The 25,271-nt window shown below is 30.7% G+C and overlaps 2 protein-coding genes across 3 annotated transcripts; one reads left to right on the forward strand and one right to left on the reverse strand.

Annotated features, from left to right (window-relative positions):
- Window positions 1-7,002: 7,002 nt before the first annotated feature.
- Window positions 7,003-12,258, reverse strand: LOC107455018 (Cytoplasmic FMR1-interacting protein Sra-1). Its single transcript, XM_016072416.4, has one exon. The coding sequence runs from the start codon at window positions 12,048-12,050 to the stop codon at window positions 8,229-8,231; it is 3,822 nt and encodes a 1,273-aa protein (XP_015927902.1). The 5' UTR covers window positions 12,051-12,258; the 3' UTR covers window positions 7,003-8,228.
- LOC107455020 (DREAM core complex component lin-52) lies at window positions 11,833-20,854 on the forward strand. Of its 2 annotated transcripts, none has more exons than XM_071182817.1 (7): window positions 11,833-11,968; window positions 12,851-12,968; window positions 14,966-15,043; window positions 15,130-15,164; window positions 18,106-18,184; window positions 18,370-18,453; window positions 20,714-20,854. In XM_071182817.1, exons 1-7 carry the CDS (start codon window positions 11,936-11,938, stop codon window positions 20,776-20,778), a joined length of 492 nt encoding a protein of 163 aa, XP_071038918.1. In that variant the 5' UTR covers window positions 11,833-11,935; the 3' UTR covers window positions 20,779-20,854. The 2 variants fall into 2 exon arrangements, with proteins under 2 accessions (XP_071038918.1, XP_042908378.1); XM_043052444.2 differs by lacking the exon at window positions 11,833-11,968 and adding an exon at window positions 12,293-12,638.
- The last annotated feature ends 4,417 nt before the right edge of the window (window positions 20,855-25,271 follow it).

The raw sequence follows: 25,271 nt of genomic DNA on the forward strand, positions 1-25,271 counted from the left end.
AAAACTGCATTGAACATAATTCTAAAAGTAAGCGTCAAGGAAACTTAAAAAAATATTTTTGAAAATTAAATACGAAAAATAATAAGATAGGGGGAAATATCATGATAACTGAAAATAGGAGGAGAGGGAAGGAGGGAGGGGTCAATACAGTGAACCAGTCTGTCCAATAGCCACCTAGTGTCAAAGCCTCTTAGTAAGTTTTATTTTATTTTATTTTATAACCGTTATTGAACAGTCGACCCAATTTTTGGATTTACGACTTCTAATGTTCAAGTCCGTAGCCTTGTAATTTTGAACCCAATCCAGAAGACAAAGAAACTCCTGGATCAAGTATTGGGAGAAATTTTGCCTTCGAGGAGGACTTTCTTGATGGAACTAATCCGAATTTGCACTACATGGCGAGAAAGACCACGAGAACCTCCCACGGTTAGCCTGACGGCAAGGAGACTCTGACCCATGATCTGTCTTCCACTGAGGATATTTCACGTCGGCATTGTGGTCGGTGCAATCCGGATGCGGAATTCGTATCAACCAACCATGGCTGGGATTCAAACCCGGTTCACCTCATTGGAAAGCGAACGCTCTACCCCTTGAGTCACCACGGCTCAGCAATGCGGATTTTTTTATGACCGCCGTTGAACAGCCGATCCAATTTTGGGTTTACGACTATTAATGTCCAACTCCGCCGCCTTGTAATTTGGCAAGAAGTCAAGAAAACTCCTGGATTAGTACTCTCAGAGGTATGATTTGTTATGGGAACACGGAGGACTTTGTGACTCGAAAGATTTAATTTGCAACAGTCACCATTTACGACACGGGGAGTTTTCGGCCGGCGAAGATCGAATCCACGACCTCTTGGATCCAGTGCACACAACCAACCAGGCTATCTCGACCCATGATTATGGTGCATTGCATATAGAATAGAATAAAGAATAGAATAGAATATAGAATAGAATATAGAATGGAATATAGAATAGAATTTAGAATATAGAATAGAATATAGAATAGAATATAGAATAGAATATAGAATAGAATATAGAATATAAAATTAGGGGACATTCCAGGAGAATAGAAAAAAGAATAGAATTTTGGAATAAAATATAGAATAGAATGCAAAATAGAATATAGAATAGAATATGGAATAGGTATAGAATGGAATATAGAATAGAATATAGAATAGAAAATAGAATAGAATAAGAATAGAATAGAATGGAATAGATATAGAATAGAATATAGAATAGAATAGAATAAGAATAGAATAGAATAGAATAAGAATAGAATAGAATGGAATAGAATAGAACAGAATAAGATATAGAACAGAATAAAATAGAATAGAATTCTATAGAATATAGAATAGAATATAGTATAGAGAAAAGAATACTATAAAGTATAGAATAGAATAGACTATAGAATACAATAGAATATGGAATAGAATTTAGAATATAAAATAGAATATAAAATAGAATATAGAATAGAATATAGAATAGAATATAGAATAGAATATAGAATAGAATATAGAACAGAATATAGAATAGAATATAGAATGGAATAAAGATTAGAATATAGAATGGAATAAAGATTAGAATATAGAATAGAAGAGAACATAGAATATAGAACAGAATATGGAATAGATATAGAATAGAATATAGAATAGAATATAAAGATTAGAATATAGAATAGAATATAGAATAGAATATAGAATAGAATATAGAATAGAATATAGAATAGAATATAGAATAGAATATAGAATAGAATATAGAATAGAATATAGAATAGAATATAGAATAGAATATAGAATAGAATATAGAATAGAATATAGAATAGAATAGAATATAGAATAGAATAGAATATAGAATAGAATAGAATATAGAATAGAATAGAGCCTTGTCATTTTGAACCCAATCCAGAAGACGAAGGAACTGCTAGATTAGTACCCAGAGATATTTATTTGTTATGAGAACTTGGAGGACTTTGTGACCCTGACAGATTTAACATGCATCAGTCACTATTTTATACATGGGTATTCTTCTGCCGGCTGGATTCAAACTCCCATTCTCACGAACACGAGACCAACGCCCTATCAACCAGGCTATCCCGGCCAAATTTATTAGATTATTTTATAGCAGTCATTGCACAGCCGTCCCAACTTCGAGTTTACGACTACTAATATTTAACTCCTTGGCCTCGTAATTTTGAATCCAATCCAGAAGACAAGGGAACTGCTAGATTAGCATCCAGAGGTATTTATTTGTTATGAGAACTTGGAGGACTTTGTGACCCTGACAGATTTAACATGCACCAGTCACCATTTTATACATGGGTATTCTTCTACCGGCTGGATTCAAACTCCCATTCTCACGAACACGAGTCCAATGCCCTATCAACCAGGCTCTCCCGGCCAAATTTATTAGGTTATTTTATAACAGTCATTGCACAGCCGACCCAATTTAGAGTTTACGACTACTAATATTCCACTCCGTAGCCTTGTCATTTTGAACCCAATCCAGCATTCCCTGGAGCAGGTGAGGGCCGTTATGTTAATACTGTTTGTAAAAATAAAAAGAACATTTCGTAAGCTAATATTATTTAATTGATGTTTATATTGAAAATATTTCTTCATTATTTTTGCTTTCTTTTTAATTATTTTAAGTACATATGTTAAATTTTAGTGTGTTTAATTATNCAACGAAAAAACAGAACCAATATTGAAATCTAACGAATTTATTATTTTTAATTACTGATAAAGAAAAAAAAATTAAAGCCTGATAGATTTCAGAATTTTAGAAACACCTTCTAGTTATACTATTCAATCAAATAGGTTTCGATGTCTTTCATCCCGGTCTCATTAGTGATTCAGCATATTTCGATATCATTTTTGTTTCGTTCTTACTTAATATTAATTTGTTTGCGACAGTTAATTTGTGTACCTGTTTTACTACATTTTCGAGGAGTTTAAGAATATAATATTGAGGATTTTAATTGAAATGAAATTTGCTTCTTTTGTATGCCCCTTTTATTACGTCATCATCACACCCACACGTAACTGTCTACTCTAAATAATGCTATATAAAGTGAGATAGCAAAACAAACGTGTGTAGTTATTTAAATTCTTATTCTAAAGTATTAGTTAATTTTTTTTTTGAACTGACAATTTCTGTCCTTTTTTTAGATATTTTAAAGTGCTATTTAAAACTGCTGCATATCACATGAAAGCATTAAATATATCATTTGTACAATTTTAAAGTAAAATAAAAGAGAATTCTGATCCTTAGAAACAGATATTAAACAGTCTGATGATCGAATGATGGGGCAAAAACAAACTTTTTTACCTTTTAAACTATAAAATTGTTCATTTATTAATAATTTGTTAATACTCAAATTGCTTGAAAGATTATATGTTCCCTACTAATGACAACGAAGTTTTTTGTTTTATTCAGTCATTTATTTATATTTATTATATACGACAATGTAAAAAAGAAAAAAAAATGCATTTTGGGCTTTCTGAGGGCCCCAGCTCCGAATAAAACTTTAAAAATAGAGGGGGGAAAGTAGGATCTGGGGGCCCCAAGCTACAGCTTATTTAGCTTATATGTAAATCCGGCCTTGGGTTAGATCCAGGATTGACTGTTTTAGTTAATTCTAAGATTGACTGTTTTAGTTACTCCAATAGGCTGGTTCAGTTAATCCTAGGATTGATCGGTCCTAGGTCATCCAAGAATTGATCGGTCCTAGGTCATCCAAGGATTGACTAGTTTAGTTAATCCTAGGATTGTCTGGCTAATTATAATGATGGTTCGGTTTAGTTAAATCGATAATTGACTGGTTTAGGTAATGAGAAATAAAAAATGTAACTTTTGATTTTTGATACTCAAAATAGCAATTTTTGAATGGTTATTTGTTTTTGAATTGTATAGTTACTTATATTGTTTGTATTGTATCTACAGATCAAATTTCATTAAAATCGATCCAGTAGTACTATCCCTACATTGGTGACCATGGGGCGGAATATGAACACGCCTTCCTTCGCAGAAACGCCCACTACGATTTGAACACGCCTAATTCGATGGATCGCCCACATTAAACATTTGACTTGCAACTCCGATATTGTCCTCCTCACGCTCTCGCTTCTCAGTCTCTATCACACACGTATACACTCGACTGCTAATGGCAACACAAGAGCGACCACGACCATGAACTTAATACAGCTCTCAAAAAGTACGGTGATCTTAAAACAGCTCTCTCGGCTTCTCAAAAAACAGCAATGAATCCACTAGTGCTGTCCGTTCATCGAATTCTATCATATATATAATTCTGGTGGGGAAGTACTGTAGTATGTCTACCACTACAAAAATACAATTCCAGTTCTCAAGTATATTAGACATGTTAACTCAATTCTATGCTGGACTACCCTCTCATAGATGAAGATTGACATTGGCGATAACTAATCTCCCCACAGAATCATACAACAATGAATCTTTTGTTACAATAATTAATTTGCATTGTCTAAACTCACAATAATGAACCCATGATATAGTGAACCCTCGATTGCAATGAAAATTTTTAGTGGTCCCGTCCAAACTGTAAATAATTAAACTAATGCTTCACAATGTTGTAAATTTCCTTTTTATGAGTAGTTAAATAAATATCTTTAGTCTATGTGAGAAGAAATTAAATAAAAAGTTACTTAATACTCATCATTAAGGCAGAATTAAAATTAGTATTTCGATGAAATGAAGAACGAGAGAGATTCCAAAGACACGGTAATGGGTTGCGCAGAAATTCCAACTTTTTAAATTCGATTTTCTTAAAAAAATGGTGGACATTTAAAAATTACCAAAAATTAAAAAAGATAGATGTTTTATGAATTCAACATATGCAGAATATTTTGAATGTTATTTACTCTTTTGATTAAAAATTTTGAGAAGAAAATTACTGCATAGGAGCTATAACATAGTGAAACTCTTACAAATTTAGTAAGTTAATAAGACATGATGCAAATTATATACTATTGTAACTATTTTTTTTCAACAATAAAATTCTAATTTTTTTTTTTTTAATATACATATATAAAGAGCTTAGCACCATAATTTTTTAGTAAACTTATCCAAATGTCTTTTTAAAATGTTTCTTATGGGTTATTATAACAATGCAAATAATATAAATTTACACCCATGTTTCATTAATAATGTCAAATTCAATTAATTACCAAATAACTTACATTTAAATGCAAGCAGTGCATTTAAAAATAAATAACCATTACACCAAAGTAAATAATTCTTCTTAGTGAATAGGCTCTAATAATTTTTATTATTTCAGAATCTCTACAAAAATCTGAAGTGAAATTAGAAAAATTGATTTAACTTCATACATTGCTTCTTGAAGACTCATTGATAATTCACACATTGGTTATACAGATTTAAAATATAAATATTCATAATAAACAATAAAATAAACAAGAAATAACATTCATGAAGAAAAAAAATCATTATCTTTTGACATAAAGGAATAAATAAGAAAATATTATTATTATTATACAGCCGTCCTAATAAAAAAATATATATATACTAACTCTTTATAATTTTATTTTATTTTTTTTAGTAATGTTTGGGAGCCTCTTGACATTAATCTTAAGCAAGAAGGCTGTTTAGAAAAATTAGAAAATCATTCAAGAAATTAGAAGATTTATTAAAATTCACACTGCAAATATAGGGTATCTGCTACATTTTAGATTTTCAAATTCATGACTTTTCATGATTTTCCATGATTAATTCCAAGAATTTTTCATGACTTAACGAAGTTACTATTTTCTCCGATAAAAACGAAACAATAAATTTAAAAAAGCATTATAATAACATTCATTGAAATGTTAGGTATNATGACTTTTCATGATTTTCCATGATTAATTCCAAGAATTTTTCATGACTTAACGAAGTTACTATTTTCTCCGATAAAAACGTAACAATAAATTAAAAAAAGCATTATAATAACATTCATTGAAATGACAATTATAACCAAAACTGTTATACTCTGCATCTTCATATTTAGATTTTAAATTTAAAAAACAGATTAAAGAAAGAGTTAAGTAATAAAATAGTTGGGAAAAAAATTAAAATGCTAATTTTTTATATTTTAAAGATACTTTTCTTGTTCATCAGAAAGGAAAGAAATACTCCTTATTTGTCTGTTCTCATCTTGAAATAAAAAAAAATTCAAGCTTGTTCGGCTTGAAATTTAAATTGATAAAAAAATTTATAAATAATAAAAATTCTTAAATCATAAAAGTTTAAAAGATAATTTGCACTAGAAATGATGCTTTTTCTTTCATTTTTTGAAAGAACACCATAATTTTTAAAGAATATGATAAAGACATTTTATATTCTAATGAAATATGACTGTGAGTAGTGATTTTGTTTGGAATTCAGATAATTGGAACACGATGAAATTGAGGGGGTTCCATTTCAAAAATTAAAATTTTCGGCGACCTAAATCCATGACTTTCCATGATTTTCTCTTCCTATGATTTCCATGTTTAAAAAATAGTAAAAATCATGACAAATTTTGTTCAATACTGAAATTCATGATTTTCCAGGAGTGCGGATACCATGTATAAATGAAGACTATCCTGTGATACAAAAACTCGATATTATTTATGGAATACTTATTTCGCAATAAATGCTAATATTTAACAAAGTCTTTTACAAGTTTAAAATATAGCGAAAATGTATTTTTGCGATTTTATGCTATTAATTACAAGAATTATATATCAATATTTTTACTTATGTCAGCAGAAAATTGATCACTTGGAATATTGTTGAGATACAGCCCTTCGCAAATCGGAGTCATATTACTTTAGCTAGGCTAAAAGGTCTTATCTCAGTGAAAGAATTTTGCTTTAACAGCCTGTTAAATTAATAAAGAATAACTAAATAATAAATAAAAACAATTCCTATAATATTAAGCGGGTGCATAATCAAAATTTACAAAAACACTCACACCCAAAGCTTTCTTTTTTTGTTATGACATATGCCTTTTACGCTTAGGGCAGCAGTATAAATAAATGCAAAATATAATAATAAATCTACATAATTTTAACAATTTACATACAATGGCAATAAGATAGGTTTTTTAAGAATAGAATGGTATGGCAACAGTTTCAATTTTAATTCATTGTGAGTGAGTAGGTAAAGTATGCAAAAAAAATAATAAAGAAATCACCCTTAATAAATTTTGATCTAATGATCAGATCTTCAGTTTCTAGGACACAATCTTAATCGTTAAAAGGGGCGAGGGGTGAATTTTGTTTTGCACCATTTAAATTACGTATTTTAAAATGATGCAAAATATTGTATACCTAAAAATTCAATTTTTTTATAACTAAATAAATAAAAAAAATAATAAATATCTACTAACATTTATCTTTTGCATGGAATTATTTTTGGACAAACCAGTTTTATAATTGCGTGCAGAAAATTTTCAATTCGCTTAAAAAACTGGGATATAGCAAAATACATAAAAAATTACATCAACATTAAGAGCTCCAAACTGCTCGGCCCTATATTTTGGGGGTCAGGCATCCAAAAAAAAAAGTTATGTTCATTCAGAGAAAGAATATTTTTACTTTGTTGCTATCTATGAAAGCTAACTTTTCTTAAAATATTCATAATTTCCTTATTTTTGAACAAAAATGTTACTTCGAAGTTAGTACATTATTTAAAAAACATATATATATATTTCTTAAAATTGACAAAAACTTTAAAAAAAAAAAAAGACTACAAACAAGTAACTAATCAGTACTTATAACAAAACATAAAATGGAAAATTCTTTATATGTAACTTAGAATCCTTTATTTTACAATAAAAATAAAGGATATAATGAAAACTAAATATACATAAAAAAATATTGTTATGACAGGAGCTTATTCCATGATTTAGTTTTTATCCTGTTAATAGAAATTAATTATAAATCATATTTAAGAGCTGAAGAGCATACCAACATATATATATATATTTATTTACAGAGAATTAAATGCATTTTCATTCTCTAAAAAATTACTAAGAGAATTCCAAGCATCAAAATAAGTTCAAGAATGTTTTCTTTCAGGTTCTTACTTTACTTGATGCATAATATGGAAAAGGTATAAAATAAACACCTACCATAACAGCTAAAAGATATATAAGGATTACAAAAGTTTTTAAGTAAAAAATTTCTTTGGCTTAATAATGATAAATTATTTTGACATTCCATCAGTTCTCATGTAAATTGTGGTAATATTTTGTTGTCCAGTTATGGCAGCAATTGACTGATGAATAGGAGGTTGAAAGCACCGAACATGCTCGACTGGCATATTGTCTGCCTCCCCTGATTTTAAATATTTGTTTAAAATAGCAAATATCTGACTGTTTAGAACTTGAAATCTTCTAATACGATCCACCATTCTTTTTAAAGGGATTCCCTTAACAACTTCGTCTTTTCCGTCTACTCTCTGAACTTTTAACAGGTGGTAACAAAAATCGAGGGCTTCGAACCGCTTCTGCTGACCGAGCAGCATGATCATGGCGCATCCCGCCCAATTTAATCCCTCTCCAAATAGCATTTCAACTGTAAATTCATTTTCTCCAACAGGAATGCAGTAAACAAACTGTAAAGCACTCCACAAGCGATGAAACTCTGTGCATTCATCCACATTCATGACGCCGTTCATAGGTGGCGCTCCTGTCCAAATGGGATCATCCAAGTAAGATTTAATTTTCGTCAGTATCACTTGAAATATAGACAAGCCGCAACATAATCTTTCTTTGGTGAGTAGATCTCCTTCGCGAGCGATGGCAGCTTGTTTACCCGTTCCCAGCCTTTCCACGTTTGAAACAACCTGCAGGGGGGCATATTTCGCTTCAAGTCTCTTTAATTTCGTTTCCGGCTTCTCTCCATCTTTACAGTAAGGACGTGGAAGTATATTTTGGAATGGAGCAGCATTCAGCAAATCGCACACCTCTTCTTGGGACAAACTCTGCTCAATCAATAGGCAAAACAAAATAGCATTCCCCACTTCCCGAAAGGCTTCAAACATTTCAGTCTTCACATCGGAATACTGAACAATATCGGTAAGCTGAGCTTGATAATAGTGCAAAACGCCGGGTGATCCATATTCATAAAGGGGCAACTTGCACACTTTAGGCATAACATTCATTAGGGTGGACGTGTACTGCAACAATGTGCCCTGGATCAAGCTTTTAACTATTTTCAAGAGCTCTTCCATGACGACGGCAATTCCCTCATATCCCAACAGGCGACAGATGGATCGGAAATGAGGCGATCCGACGAAACCGGTGTACATGCCATAAATAGTGCTGTTGGCCACATTCAAGGCTTTCGTACCGAAGAAATAGTTAGGATGAGCAGCCGGCGGTTTGTCTCGAGCTACGGGCTGAGTGAACGTGATATCTTTTACTTTCACAAATCGATTGGTAGCTGCATTATAGCAATAATTGGGCAAAAAATCAAAATTCAGTTCCCAAAATACATGTAGGCATATACGACCATATGGAGCTAAGACATTGTGATTTGCCTCGCGAAGCATTGAGTCAAAGTCGTCCAAAATGACGTACTTCCCAAGAAGCTTGTGGGCCAGTTTATTGACTTTGATTAATCCTTCCAGCTCAACAATGCCTGTAATGTCACCAGCTTCAAATCTACTGATTGCCAAATCTAAAGACTTTTGCAAAGCAGCATTCACTCGCTGAGCGATCAGGCGATTCAAATCAATAGATCGCCCTAACAGCTGAACGTGCCTCTGCTTCAGAAGAGTTTCGTAACGGTTCGCAGGGGGGTAATGGAAGCATGTGCCGTAACTAGCACACTCCGCGCGGAATCTTTTATCGAGTAGGATGCTACCGGCCAGGTGTTTGTAGTAAGCAAAAACCTGTTCAGATAGTTTGTATACAAGTTGATCAAAACACAAATTAACTTCTGCCTCAACTTCATCATAGAGGAACTGTTTCTTAAACTTTGTCAGTGCATAGTATGCACTATCATTGTACAAATCAAGAGGATATAATACACACTCCATCATGGATGAATCTTTAGTTTTCAATATGTGATCGGCCAGTATCCAAGGGAGGGACATTTCAATGGGAAATTGAATCCTCTTCCCCATAGTCATTTCGAGGTAAAATTCCCGATACCACAAAGCTGATAGGTCACAGCATTCTTGCAGAGTCTGACTGAAATTCAACAAATAGTTCCAGTAAAAAGATGCCTTATGAAACACATCAATCGCGATAAGGTAAGGACCGTCAATATCTTTCCTCAAGGTCCTCTTACCTCCGCTCTTATCAGCTATCAAGGACTCCAGCATAGTCCGAACCATGTACAGTTGAGTGCTTGATGGGCCAACATTTCGGCGGGGCACTTTAATATCGAATCCATTTTCAGGATCCTTTTTACCTTTCAAAGCTGGATCTTCATGCGGTTCTGAACCTCTAAGCCAATCAGCGCACGTTTCACGAACGGCAAGAATTATGCTACGAATTAAATCCTTTTTGTTTTTAACTGCTTTCCTGAGTGGTTCTCTGAGTGTTACCTGAATAAATTCTTGCAGTTCTGCGTAAACGTGTCTACGTATGGCATCTGTAAAAACCGTCTCCATACGACTCATGAGCACTTGCAGACCTTTGATCATAGCAATCACTTCAATCAGGCCAAACTTTTCCTCGTCACTATAGTTGTACCGAGTGGCCCGTTCGTATTCTTCAGCTTCCTGTGGACACTGTTTGTTCTGATGATGGTCTGTTGGATGCATGAGTTTCCAAGAATACAATTCAGTCACATGAGTGCTCCAATCTGACAGCAACTGTAAGCCCTGGAGAGCTATTTCGGTCAGCTCTTTGTTTTCCGAATCAGTGCGGGGAGTTTCTTTGACAGTCGTGGTCACCTCGTTGTTGTGTCGAGCCAACTCGCTGATGTAGCGGACATATTCATCCCTTATGGTGGGCAAGTGCTGCAGCAAATCTGATTGGGGACTGGGAGAGCTAGAGCTCGCCAGAGGCCAGCGAGACTGATCGTAATGAGGACTACGCTTTATGTAATTAAAAGGAGCAATTTGCATGTCTCCAAACAGGGGTACCATCTCGAGCTGCTTAAAGATCTTATCAATCTTGGCGATATTAACGCGTTTCTTTTGATCCATTTTATTGATATTTGAGATTTCCCCATCCAGCAAAAACAGCGTGAAGCCCATGACTTTAACAAGCATGTGTTTTTCAGTGGGTAGCATGTACATTTTATATTCATACATCTGTACAGCTATGTTAACAACGTCAGCCATCAGTTCTTCATATCCAGAGATTTTCTCCAAATTTTCTTTGAGAGTATCTCTTATTCTGTTCTGCGTTGCGAGAAACATTGATAGATTCTGAGATTCTTGCAATGCTTGAGAATCCGCCATTACTTTTAAAAATTGCGCGGCTCTGCGATAGGTAGCGTAGTCGTTTTTTACACTCGACTTCATGTTCTTGAGTTCGTCCAGCACGGCAAACATGTTTATAAACTTACCGAGGGTGAGCAAATAGGCCTCGGAAACGAAATCTTTCCTTTTTTCAACGTGACACAAACGTTTCACCTCAGTGCTGAACCTTTCGATAGCACGCCTTTGAAAATACATGAAATTAAGCAGCTTATTTACTTCCGGTGCCAACACCTCAACAGTCTTTTCGTAGATTTCAACGCGATTGGGTTGCTCGTTAGACTTAGGCTGAGGAATGGCTCTTGAACAACATCGCCAAGTGTAGAGCATAACTGCATGCTCTTCACCTTCTTCGAGCATTTCATTAAGTTCTGCGTGCACAGTAGCTTCTTCAATGTACTTAGCAAGTCCCGTGATGAAAGCATTGCGATCTTCAAAATTAGTATCAAAATTTGAATGATACACAATGCTACATGGTTGAGCCTCAATGCAAGGTTGTTGATCAGGTAATGGTAATTCATCAAGTACATCAACATTAGAAAGAGCATCGGAGAGAGTAACTTTCTCGGCAGCCATACTTTCCCTCATTTCGACACAAGTCAAAAGCTTTTTTTTTATTCCTTCATTTCAAACAATTTCATTCAAAATATCATTCACACCCTGATTATTTACTATTATGATTTTATTTATTTATTTTCAGGAAGCAGAGGATCGTCTATGAACGAATGAGTAATTTAGCAGCGAGCAAATCGAACGATTACTGCAAAAGTATGCGAACGGATTCCAGAGCATTTATCGTTCGCTTTCAGGATCATTCAGAAGTTTAAGCCCGTTGCCGAATTCAACGTTCTTAATGTCACAAAAAGAAGTTCAGTCGTTTTAGTTTTTTCGGAATCAAAGCAAATTTGGGAATTTTAAAGAAATAAACATCAGCTACTTTCTATAAAAAATTTACACCGATTTCGTTTATGAATAGTTTAAAAAGTCCTTTGATTTCATCTGTACTAATCAAACTTAATAATTAAAAAAATTTGGGTTCTTGATACACCAAGTTATGTTACTTTTATTAAAAGCAGATGACAGAGGAAAACTTTGAACTTTCTTAAATCTGTTACAAAAATTTGTGCTTCTTTTTTTTTTTTCAAGTGCTCATTAATGGAATTGAAAGGAACATGAGTAAGAAAAGATTAAAATATCTAACCGTTTAACATATTTTAATCACTTCAATTAATAAAATGTATGCAAATTTTGATTGTGGCCTTCTTATAACTATCTCTGTTCGGTTTAAATTAGCATATTGAACGTATTTTTAGAATTGTTTTCCAATGATTTGACAAAGATTTCTAATGGGTTCACTTTTATATAAATTATAATGTATATTTTTTCAGTTTGTTTATCTTGAAAAATCTATAATCTTTCTACACCTGCTAAAGTTTTTCATGGCAGCCAAAAAGGTATCTGAAGAAAGCACTGGAGTTACCCCTCCTCACTCACCAATGGAAATACGTAAGTGTTTACTATATTTGGAGAATGCTAATTTATAGAGTTTTCAACTCTAGGAATGAAAAAATTTAATATCGGAACATGAACTTTCAATTTCCTTATTCTCCATTAATTTCATTATATCTTACAGAAGTTCAAGAGGCCTGTATCATTGTTATAGCATTGCTGGTTAGCCCAGCCAAGTTGCTGTTAAATAAATTAAAAACTATTCTCAGCATTAAGATTTGTTTATTAAAATCAAATTTGATTGAGGTTTTAATCAATTTTTTTCTTGAGAGAGAACAACTAACTCAACTAATAAATTAAACTTAATTTTTATTTCCTGAGGTGTGACCTGATGATATTTTTTTAATGTTCCTTTTCCTATTTAAAATTAAAGTCAAATGAAATTGACACAGCACAAACTTTAACTTGTTATCTAGAGGTGAAGCTGAAATATCAAATAATTTCTGGCTCCTTGCTGTTGACTGTCTGCTGCTTATTACCTTTATTGTTGTTGTTGTTACTTTACGTCGCACTAGAGCTGCACAATGGGCTATTGGCGACGGTCTGGGAAACATCCCGGAGGATGATCCGAAGACATGCCATCATCGTTATTGTTTAATTAAATTTCTTGTTAATTGCGTCATAAATTTAATGTGCCTGTGTAATAGCATTTTGAATAAATACATACCCATCATGAAAAACAGCATAAATCATGTTGTGGTTTTCTTATTTATTCAAAAGCTGTTATTGTTTCATACACATTTTTAGAAAACACCTACAATGAATCACTTTGTGCAAGTGTTCTTTATAGGGATGTAACGGATATTTGGCCCTTTCATCGAATATTTGGTTGAATATTCGGTAAAGTATTATTTGGAAAATTATTTTTCAACTAAGTTCTTTTGGGAGAAATTTTATATATAACTATAAAATTTCTATAATTATAAATATAGATTTAATAAAGAATTATCTATAATTGTATTTTTCTTAATATATATTATTAGAAATAGTTTTTACATATATTTGTTAAGTTCTAAATTGGGTTAATTTGTGTTTTGAAAGACCTATGGAGAAAAAAAAATTTTTCTTTTTATCAGTGTTTTCATTATGACAGCATTTTTTAAAGAGCAAAATGCTCGTTAGCATTTTCTTTTATGGTCAGTTTTTTTCTAAAAATACGTCAATGTCAAAAGGTTGAATTAAGATTTTTAGCATTAAGTTTTTCGTTTAAATATTAATGATTTTTGCTTTGGTATCTATCTATCTTTTTTTTAAAAAAAACTTGTGCTTTTACAGGAGTTTCCATTGTGATGCGGCAATTACGAGGGTATCTATTATACTTTAATTTTCACTTTTTTTCTTGAAAATACAGTAATTGGAGAACTAAGATGTTTAGCTTTAAAATTTTCTTTCCAAAATAAAGATTGGTTTTTATTATTTTTGTTTCGCTTTTGTATATAATCTTGGTTTTTTATAGATGTTTTTATGATGGTGCTGCTTTTTTAGAAGCGTATAGGCATCTGTTTTATGGATATTTTTTTTTCCTGAAGATATTATTTTTAGCATTGAAGTTTTGTCTTAAGAGGATTTCTTTCTATTTCTTTTTTTTCATCTTTACAACTTTTTTTAATGACTAAACTTATTTCAATTAAAAAAAATAATAATTACCTATTAATAATTTTTTCTGTTTTGTTGCTATTTTGCATTATATTTGGTATACGGCCAAATCACTACTCGTTGCATCCCTAATTCTTTAATTAATTCTAGAAGTCAACAGAAATCATGGCTTAGCTTGCTACAATCACTTTGCTCTATATATTTAACCTTTGTCACTTTTTCTACCCAAGAGAGAATTTTTGTTAAAATTTATTATAACTATTAGGAATTTGTTTTTTACCATCATAGAAAATAAACAATTTATATAAATGTGTGTAGCTTAATGTTTTGTGATAAAAGAAATGTCAAACTGTTTTATTTCATTTTGCTGAATTTTATTAATAACTTATCTGTTTTAGTTTCAGAAGAAATGAATTTAAATTTGTTGAGTTCTGAAATGTTGGATAGATCTTCCCCTGAGCTATGGCCAGAACAAAGTATGTATTTTATAATTTGATATTTTATATTTATGAATTCAATCTTTTTTTTTTATACCCGATTCGTTCTTTTTGTTCATTTTTAGTTCCTGGAGTTTCAAAATTTGCATCACTTGCTATGGTAAGATTTGTTTATTATAATCAAAGAAATTTATCATGACCACTAAGATATTTAAGCGGTTAAAAGTTTGTTTCTTTATCCTCTTTTAAATTTTTTCTACTAACTTCNAATTCAATCTTTTTTTTTTATACCTGATTCGTTCTTTTTGTTCATTTTTAGTTCCTGGAGTTTCAAAATTTGCATCACTTGCTATGGTAAGATTTGTTTATTATAATCAAAGAAATTTATCATGACCACTAAGATATTTAAGTGGTTAAAAGTTTGTTTCTTTATCCTCCAGGGGTCGCATTCCCCCTAAAATTCATAAAATTCCTAAGACTATGTGCAAACCCTAAAATTCCTAAAAATCTGATAAAATTTTGTTGGTGTTCCTAAAAAATTAGTCATAGGCTAAATATAAATAAAAAAGCAATCATCTAAAATATAAGAATTTAACTACGTTAATTAAAACTGTTTTAATTTTCCACATGGGAATTCTGATCCTGAGAGAGGTTTTTCGATAAATAAAGCAATGCTTAATGTGAGTCATCTATTATGTCTCTTAGACTAATCAAAGATACCATTCGAAATTATGGAGGAGTGTTGAAGATCATCACAACACTATTGAGGGCAGTAAAAGAATCTCACAAATCATATCAAGAATATGTCAGAAAAATGATCATGATTAATTTGTTTTTCTCTAACTTCTAATATAAATTGCTGATTTGAAATCTAATAATATCACACAATAGTTTTTCTTAATAAAGTAAGGTAAAGGGTAATAATAAAGTTTTGATTAAGAAGGTAAAAATTAAATAAAAATCCAAGTTGGTGTTAATTTATTTTTTCTCTTGATTTATTCTCACTTTTGCCTGTTCCTGAATTATGCACTTAATTTCTGATAGGTAATATGTAAAGTTGAAATTTCATTTTTACACTTTAGAGATTTCATTCTTGACTTAATAAATTTCAGAGCTTTATTTTATGGCTTGCAATTATTTATGATATGTGTGGATGAATTGTAATAATCTTCTGTTATGTAATAAACTACCGTGTGATCTGTTTTTATCCTAGCAAAATCATATATTACCCCTAAAATTTACCTAAAATTTTTTGAAAAAAGTTCCTAAAATTACCCTAAAATTTTAAAAAACTTTGCTGCTACCCCATATCCTCTTTTAAATTTTTTCTACTAACTTCCAAAAAAAAAAAGATAAGTAATACCTCTAAAAAAAAAGCATATAGTATTTTGGAGCGAACTTTTCCTCCTTAAAATTTCAAATTTTGCTGACGATCCGATTTGAAATCCTGCATGTTAAGAGATAATATTTAAATTATAATAATTCAAAAAATAATTTTTTTTTCTAAGTCTTTTCATCTTATCCTAATTTATTGAAATAACTTTTAGAGATTCCCATCCATTTCCTCCTCCCCCTTTCCAGTGCAGCTATTTGATTATTAAAATTTTGAAATGATTATAAAATCTAGTTTCACTGTTGTTGTTATAATTTTTTTCTCACTTTTTTTTTTCCCTTTGCAAGTAAGAGTGTCAATTTTTATTGCTAATTCATGCAATTTTTATAGCTGAACATATGCCCAACAAAATGCATTAACTCTTAAAAATATGAAATTTGAAGTTTCTTCCTAAATTGGTTTTTGATTTTCTTTCTCTGATTTTTAGAAAGCATTTCTTCGAGCCTCGATAGCTCAGGGGATAGAGCGTTTGCCTTCCAATGAGGTGAACCGCGTTCGAATTCCAGCGATAGCTGGTCGATACGAATCCTCGCCTTGCTTGCACCGACCACAGTGCTGTCGTGAAATATCCTCAGTGGTAGACGGATCATAGTTAGAGTCCCTTTCTGTGGGAGGTGCTTATGGTCTTCCTCTCGATGTAAGACAAATTTCTCCCAACACTTGATCCAGGAGTTCCCTTGTCATTTGGATTGAGTTCAAAGTTACAAAGCTACGGAATTGTAGATTAGTAGTCGTAAACCCAAAAATTGGGTTGACTGTTCAACGTTGGTTATAAAAAATAAAAATAGCATTTCTTCAAAAAGAAATCTAGCAAATGAAAAAATTATATATTATAAAGGATAAAATTCATATTATATTTAGCATTTAAAAAAAAAATAAACAAAATTTGCAATATTTTTTTTTTTAAATTCAATAATATTATTGTAAAGAATAATAATTAAAACAATTGATTCACATTATTTTTAAAAATTATTTCAGAGTTGGAAAAGAACTTAAAGTACTATATTTTAATCAAAATTTGTTTTAATGTGCATTGGCAAACTACGGAATTTTGCTCTAATGCTTACTATATATTATTATAAATTAGTAATATTACTGAAAAAGTGTTTGCTTTCCAACAGTTGGATAATTAATTTAAAAAGAAATCAAAATGACGGAAAAAATTATAAATGTGCAGGTATAAAAAAATTCATGTATTATTATAGTTGAAGAAATTAAAGATAGGTGGAAAATAATATTTTGTAAGTGCTGTACAAAATGTTTTATGACTGTTTTCAAGTCGAAAATTGTTCATGGAATATAGTTGGCCATTGTAACCTTTTTATATTATTTTTATTATTAACTTAATGGAGCTTATTCTAGATGACAAATGAATGCCTACTTTCTATGTTGAGAACTTAATTAATATAAAATGGGTTAGACTATTGGCATAATTAATCTATGACTGAGGATTTAGAGTGTGATTACCGTAAGATAAAATCACTTAAAATCTAATATATATCACCTTTTCTTTATATCCTAGTCTTTGAACAAAATTGCCTTATATTGAAGAATATTCTAGATATGCTCAAGGGCGTAAAAGCATATCAAGAGAACATTTTAAATATCATCACCAATTAATTTGTGACGTGGCACAAAGATATAATTTTAAAAATATGGATTTTTTGCCTTTTATTGATATTTTGATGCCAGTAGATTTTCATTTTAGATACAGAGTGATTCTAAGGCTACCAATCAACCAGAATGGCTAAAAGAGTTTGACCATGAAGACATCAGTGTTTTGCATGGTATGGTCTTCTAAATCTGTTTATATAAACTTGATTTTTATTTTTAAATATATGGTGTACAAAAAGATTCTTTTGATCTAAAGATGCAAATGCTAATTAATTTGACATGAATTAGAGAACTCGTTTTTATCTGTGCAAGTTGTTGCTTTGTTTTGTGTTGCTGCAAAAGTTCCTGATTCTTGCAGGTTTTGGTAGTTTAACTGCTGCTGCTTTATTGGAAAAAGTTCGAGACTTACAGAATTTAGCTTATCAATTAGGTTTAGAAGAAGGTATGTCCTTTTTTGTCATAAAAAAAAACATGTTTATCTTTTGATATTTTTGTTTTTCTCCCTCTCGTGCATCACAATTCTTCAGATTTGTTCTGGAACTTCAAGATTTATTTATTTTGAAGAAATTAAACCTAAGTTTGATATAACTAATTTTTTCCCTTAGACTTTTTTATGTTACTGTAAAAGCTGTCCTGTCTGGTAATTCCTAGGTGTAACCAGCAAAACCTTATATTTACCGAAATGGCTTAGTAACTCCTAGGCTTCTAATTAATGGTAAAAAGCTGAAATAGAATCTTATTAAAGCATACTTTAACTTTTACCTATCCTCTTTGGTTAAAGCTAGATTTTACCGGTAAAGCTTAGGATTTACTAGACTTAAGGTTTTTACCATAACAACTGTAAAAGCCTGAAGTTTGGTAAATCCTAAGTTTTACCTGTTCTAACTATGATTTACTAAAATGGTTTGATAACTCCTTTGTTTTAATGTAAAGACCTTCTAATAGAAGAATGAAATGGCATATTAAAGTTAAATTTGTATTTATATGTAAGTTGAAATGTGAAGTAATGTATAAAATCTTATGTTCATGTTATGTTCTTAATATTCAAAATCTGATGTTATTCTTTTTTATTATGTTAGCATGTTTATATTTTGTAATTATTTTTGATAATATTTATTAATAATATAAAAAAATTAAGATTTTACCTTATAATTAATTAAATGCTATTATAAAGTAAATAATTTAGAGTGTAAATTAGTATTACCTTATGTAATACTAATATATTATTATAACCTTATGTTATAAATGTTAATGTATTTTTCAGTTTATGTAAAAAAATCATGTTTTTTTTTTCTAACCCTGATTTAAAGAAAGTGAGAATTTCTGATGCACTTTTAAGGTTGGTAGATTTGTAGTAGTAATTAACATAATCTCAATTTTGAAATTCATCCCTCCATTTTAAAATTAAACTCTCTAAAATTAATAGAAGAGGGAAATAACTCTTAAAAATTGACAATGAATTCGAGTATTTTAACCTTTGAATTACTAAGTTCCATTAACACAAATAGTTCATAATCTCATTTTTATTAAAATTGTGAGGATATTTTATGATAAAAATGAATTAACAAGTGCAAAACAAATTTGTAAATTGATACAATGTACTCTCTTAAATAACTTTTGATCTAAAAAGGAAAAGAAAAGCAAAAGAAAGAAAGAAAGCAATGATTTGAGAGGTTAGCTCTAGCTTCTAAATGATTAGTGTACACAATAATTAGAAAACTAATTACTATCTGTGCTTGCAGTAGTACTTGTAATTGTAGTGGTGTTATCAACTTAATTTTGCTTTCATTGGATTTAAAAATGTTTTTAAAAATTACACAAGAAATAGAATCTTACTTGTTTAGCTAGTAATATCTGTTTACAAAGTGTACTTTTTACAGATAAAACAAATATAACTTATCTCAAAAAAATATGCTGAAAAGAAATCTAAATATGAATGCCAAAGTATAAAGTTGGTATAAATTAAAAATTTTTTGTGTTTGCTCAATAGCTTCTTAACCATTAGCCCTATTGAGTATCCTACCTACCCATTATGTGTATAAGAAACAATACCTAACTTATCTTTCGTTAGATGCATATGTTTTTCGAAACTATGCTGACTAGTCTCTTTCCTTGAAATGCATAAAATAAAATTTGGTGATTCAAATTCAAATATGGGAGGAAAAACTCACCTCAGATGAGAATTTAAGATTCAGCTTCAACTGCAACTTTTAAAATGATTTCTCTAATTACTTCTTTTATCAACTACTTAAGAACTTGTCAGTACTACTAGGTTTAATCCCATGACTTAAAAGCTCAAAATAACTCGGGTCGGAATAATTGTTAGTGTGGGGGCGAGGGGTAATCGACAATGTCAACCTTCATCTGCGAAAAGGTACCCCACCATAGAATCAAGTTAACATGTTTTATATACTAGTGAATTGGAATTATATTTTTGTAGTCGTAGATACACTACAAGCTCAAGATAACTCATGTTGGAATAATTGTTAGTCATCAGATTATTTACATTGTTTTTTCTACCTTATTTTTATACTACATTCAAATTTGATTTCCCTTTATCTTTATATATTTCTCGGCAAAACAATTTATATTTATTCTGATGCTTTTATTAAACCAATTTGTTGCTCTGTCTTGACTTATTATTAGCCTATTACCAGTTAGAATTAATTCTTTACTAATAACATACTTTTCCTTTCTTCTAGCAAAAGAAATGACCCGGGGAAGATTTTTGGGCATACTACCAAAAAAGAAGGATATTCGACAGTAGTTTATCATTTGTTGCATTGCTTTGGCAATTTATATTTATTATATTCATGTATTAAAATGCTTTCCTTTTTTTTTAATGTTATTGTATTGTTATGTAGTACTTTTTTTGCCTATTTTTGACTTTAATCATCTTGGAAGAAAAAATTATTTTTAATTTGCAATGATAGTTAAACCTTACAGAAAAATAATATTCAGTTATAATTCATTCACCAGGAGTTTGCACTTAGCACCACCTCTTCGGACACAGAGTTAATTTCAGTGCGGGAGTAGGAGGAGAAACATCTCCGCACTTGAAAATTAGACAACCTTTAATGCTTGCCAAACGCAAACAGTGAATTCTTTTTCAGTCACTTCACTTTATCATCTGCCATTACTCTAATTTAATATATTTTAAATTTAAAAACTGCTGTTTTCTGAGCAAAATGTCTCAAAAAAGACAAACTATTCACTTAAAAGAGAGAAATATCAAATATATGAAATATTTAATGTCAAAAAAATGCACATAAAGATAGCAAAATAAATATATCTGTCATACGATCACCAAATATCAACCTTGTTCAGGATTGTTCACATCCTTCTCCCAAAAATAGCGAAATAGTATTGTCGGATACCACGTGATGAAGACGGAGCAAAGTGATAACTAGTGAACGAACTATAGTTGATATGTAGAAAAATTAGGTAATTCCCATTTAATTTTGAAAAAAGCAATTTAAAAGGTATTTATCATGTGACTAATGAGCTTCTTATGAAAATGCTACATAAGTCCTGTCTCCTCTTACCCATTTGATGAACAATTGCAAAATAAAGTTTTTTTTCCAATTGTAAGAATTGTTTGGTCTAGCCATAGCTCACTAAAAAAGGCATTGTATAAAAAATAAAAATTTCCATAACAAATATATTTAAAAAAAATTGTGCACTGATGAAAGAGAGTGACCATACCTTCATTTTAACTTAAGGTTACAATAAATGCTTAGTAACAATGTTGTCAAAACAGTAAGTTGACATCAGACAAAATAAAATAGAGGTTCATCGTCCCACCTTATCCATGTGGGGGATGTCGACTGAAGAGCAATGTGTCTGATTTTTAGAACTCTTAATTACACTGGCTAACAAAATTCTATTGAGTCCTTTTTGGCCTTAGTCACGACTAAAGATCTTTCTCCTTCCTCCAAGTTTGAGGGATTCAGGTTAACATAGTAAATTCAAAGATTAAATTTTATCCTTCATTTGAATAATAAACTTCAATTGAAATTTAAGAGCAAAATAAATCTATATTACTTTTCATAGGATGGTCATAATAAAAATACTCTAATTTTATTTCAATGTTACATGAGTTTTGTAGCTGTTGAAAAATTTTTTCTGTTTGTTGTTGTTCCTAACGACATTTATAGTTTGTCTGAAATAAGAACTCCCCAGGCATTCGTCTTGACCTGTGGCGGTGACTATGGTAACAAGGTATGACTATTTCAAGTAGGGGTGCGGGCTCACTGTTTTGGAATGGTTACTTTACAAGGGTAGACGAGAGAAAGGGAATCTCGTTCTTCGGTCTAATGTGTTACTCCTAGAGTGAAGCTACCCTCCTTAAAATACGCCATTCTTTTTTCCATAGCACCAGACTTTGTGGCGAGAGGAGTTCTTAGCTTAGACAAGCCAAGCTCACCAGTCATTGCCCTTGTAAATTAAGTCAGAAAAGTGCACCTTTTATTAGAATAAAGAGCACCACTAGGGCGATAGTGCAACTTAACTTGAAACCACCTGGATATATGGCAGCTCCATTCAAATTTTGCTACGTCAGTTAGGAAACTTCATCCTCAAGTTATATTTTATGTTGACATAAATTTACCTAATGCTTTTGAGTTCAGTGTATAGTCAAATCCTTTCCTTCTATCACTTTTTATTTTCTTACTGGGCTAAACAGAAATTATTATATTCTTAGAAATTTATTCTACATAATATAACTAAGTTCTTTATTGTTTCTGAATTTCAATGTCATCTCTATGAATTTTACCTAAAATTTATGTAAGATATTGAGAAAAAAACAAACTTTAAAATATTTTTTCATGATTTCTAGATAGGGTTAGTTTTGTTTATATAAAGCAAAAGCTTTCAAATACCTCTCTATTTCATGTTATAAAACATCTAAAAGTTTTGTCAGACTATGTTGTGCCCTTCATAACCAAAAACTTATTATAGTTTCTAATTTGAATTAGTTAAAACCATGAGAGGTATTTCAAACACTGATCTTTTCCTATTTGGAAATTAAAAATATCAAATAAATGAAATATTAATAAATAAATTAATATCAATTCGCGAAAGTGAATGTCTGGTGTCTTGAATGGCTACACCTAGTCGTTTTTTTAAGTTCCATTCCATTCTTAAAATTAAGTTTCATGATATTAATATTCTAAAAGTGTTTGATATTGTTATTATCTCTTTACTTAGGATAGTGAGTAAATCTATGTTTAAATTAGTGAATCGTATGTGAGCCAAGAAATAACGAATTGAAATCTACTACCTCTGCTGTTAAACAAAATGAATAATTGAATCTGCATTACTGTGCATAATATTGTACCCCTTGGCAGAATCGCAGTGACAGTGTCGCAGAACTTTACAGAGTTCATGCAGAAAGATTTTCTTTCAAAAAGTAAAAAATTTTACTTTTCTCTTTTTACAGAAATTTATTAAAATATTATATCTAGCAATTAATAATTTTTGGCAATTATTAATATTGATTTTCACATGGTTTTTAAACATCCCAATATATTTCAAACACTATGGGAAATTCAAATCGTGGATTTGAGTATTATTTATTTTTAAGGCAATAATTCTATCGAATTTTTGGAAGTTATTGCTATTGATTTCTCCATAGTTTTTAAATTTGATATTTTTTATTATAACCTTGAAACGAACACACATTTGAGTTGTCCAATTTACCTGATTTCGTCATGATCTTTTTTTTTTTCGCAATCACTACTACGGATTTCATGATATTTAATATTTTTTTATTGTGATGCTTATTTACAAAATGCGAAGAAGTAAATAATATGTTCGTCCCCCTCCCCCCAACAAAATGTGAGAATGTCACCCATATTAGAAAAATTATTACATGTTTAATTAAGAAAATTATTTTATTTATTTATTTGTAAACATAGCTTATTTGTTGTTTTAAATTAGTATCATATATGTTTGTTAGTATTAAAAATATCTTGCAGAAAGATATTAGTGCTAGAGAGTTTAGTCGCAGACAGCTCAAAAAAATTCTGCCACAGGGATATTGTGAATAGCAAAGAATCGTATACAATCTGCCGGTTTGTAACTATAAAGTGAACAGATTCTGAATTCTTGAGTTTAATAGTTCATCAATTGTTATAAGTTTCTTCTGCTGTTAAACAAATACTAGAATTTTATCATTGCTTAGCAAAGAATTGCAAATTTGCAGTTCGATTAGCGACCTCATGTCATAAAGAGGTTTGAAAAGAACTACATTAGCAGTTTTAGGGTCTGATAGCGAACTAGAGAGGGATCTCTATAATAAAAGAATACCTATACAATGTCTATGTACTCAGGTGTGTGAGCCGATTAAGTAATGAAGAAAAAAAGTACTATTTCAATTAATAATTATGAAATCTCTATTGTGGTCATTTTGACCGCTGTGGTTGTTCTGCATAGAACTTTGTTTTATACATTTATTACAGAGTGCTCAGCGTTTTTAAAAAGTGCTTATTTTTGATTTACGTTTTTTAAAACCCCTTTAAGGTGCTTTTTTTTGTGGGTTTGTAAAAAGTGCATAATTTTCTGTCTTTTACTAAGAGAGTTTTTTTCTTTGCCGTAATATCGTTCTAAATAACAAAAAAATGCACAATTTTCTCTGCAATATTTGTCAAAAACTAGTTATTTTATCATAATAAAGTTTTTGAACTTTATAGATTTTACGTTTATAAATTAAGAACTTTACACAATAGAAAGAAATAAATTTTATGACTGCACAAATCCTGATTTTTTTTGAAAAGTGATTAAAAATATTTTTTGAGTGCTAAAAAAGTACTTAAAAGGTGTTGGAAAATCTGGCTATGCACCCTGTATTATGCAACCTAATTTTTCAGTGTGGCCAATCTCCTTGAAAACCTGGAATTATTAGGGAATTTTTTTTGTACTGGAAAAATTAGGGATCTTTAATAAAAAAAGCTGGAACTTTTTTCTTAATTTTACTAATTTAAATTAAAATAAGTAAATTGAAATTATTTTACTAATTTATATTATTAATTTAATAAATAAAATCAATTTACCATCTGTTATACCCACTTTTAGACAAAAATTTCTTGCCAAACAGTTGAAATACCATCAACTTAGCAGTATTTTGCTTGCATTAAAATTTGTTCCATTATAACCCTGTTAAACTAGAATGCCACATGAAACTCTCCCATGATTGCAAAATGAATAAGAGAATCCTTCCACTTCTTTAGGAGACTATAGGACTAGGCAGTATAGGAAAGG

This window comes from Parasteatoda tepidariorum, chromosome 6 (genome assembly GCF_043381705.1).
Source record: "Parasteatoda tepidariorum isolate YZ-2023 chromosome 6, CAS_Ptep_4.0, whole genome shotgun sequence".
Classification (NCBI taxonomy): domain Eukaryota; kingdom Metazoa; phylum Arthropoda; class Arachnida; order Araneae; family Theridiidae; genus Parasteatoda; species Parasteatoda tepidariorum.

What these genes read in the sequence shown, in the direction of transcription:
- LOC107455020 (XM_071182817.1), top strand. Translation starts at nt 11,936, where the DNA reads ATGGTTGAGCCTCAATGCAAGGTTGTTGATCAG. An exon ending in AATGCAAGGTTGTTGATCAG is followed by an intron (nt 11,969 to 12,850) that starts GTAATGGTAATT and finishes ATATTTTTTCAG; the next exon opens with TTTGTTTATCTTGAAAAATC. An exon ending in AGACATCAGTGTTTTGCATG is followed by an intron (nt 18,185 to 18,369) that starts GTATGGTCTTCT and finishes TGATTCTTGCAG; the next exon opens with GTTTTGGTAGTTTAACTGCT.
- LOC107455018 (XM_016072416.4), bottom strand. Translation starts at nt 12,050, where the DNA reads ATGAGGGAAAGTATGGCTGCCGAGAAAGTTACTCTCTCCGATGCTCTT.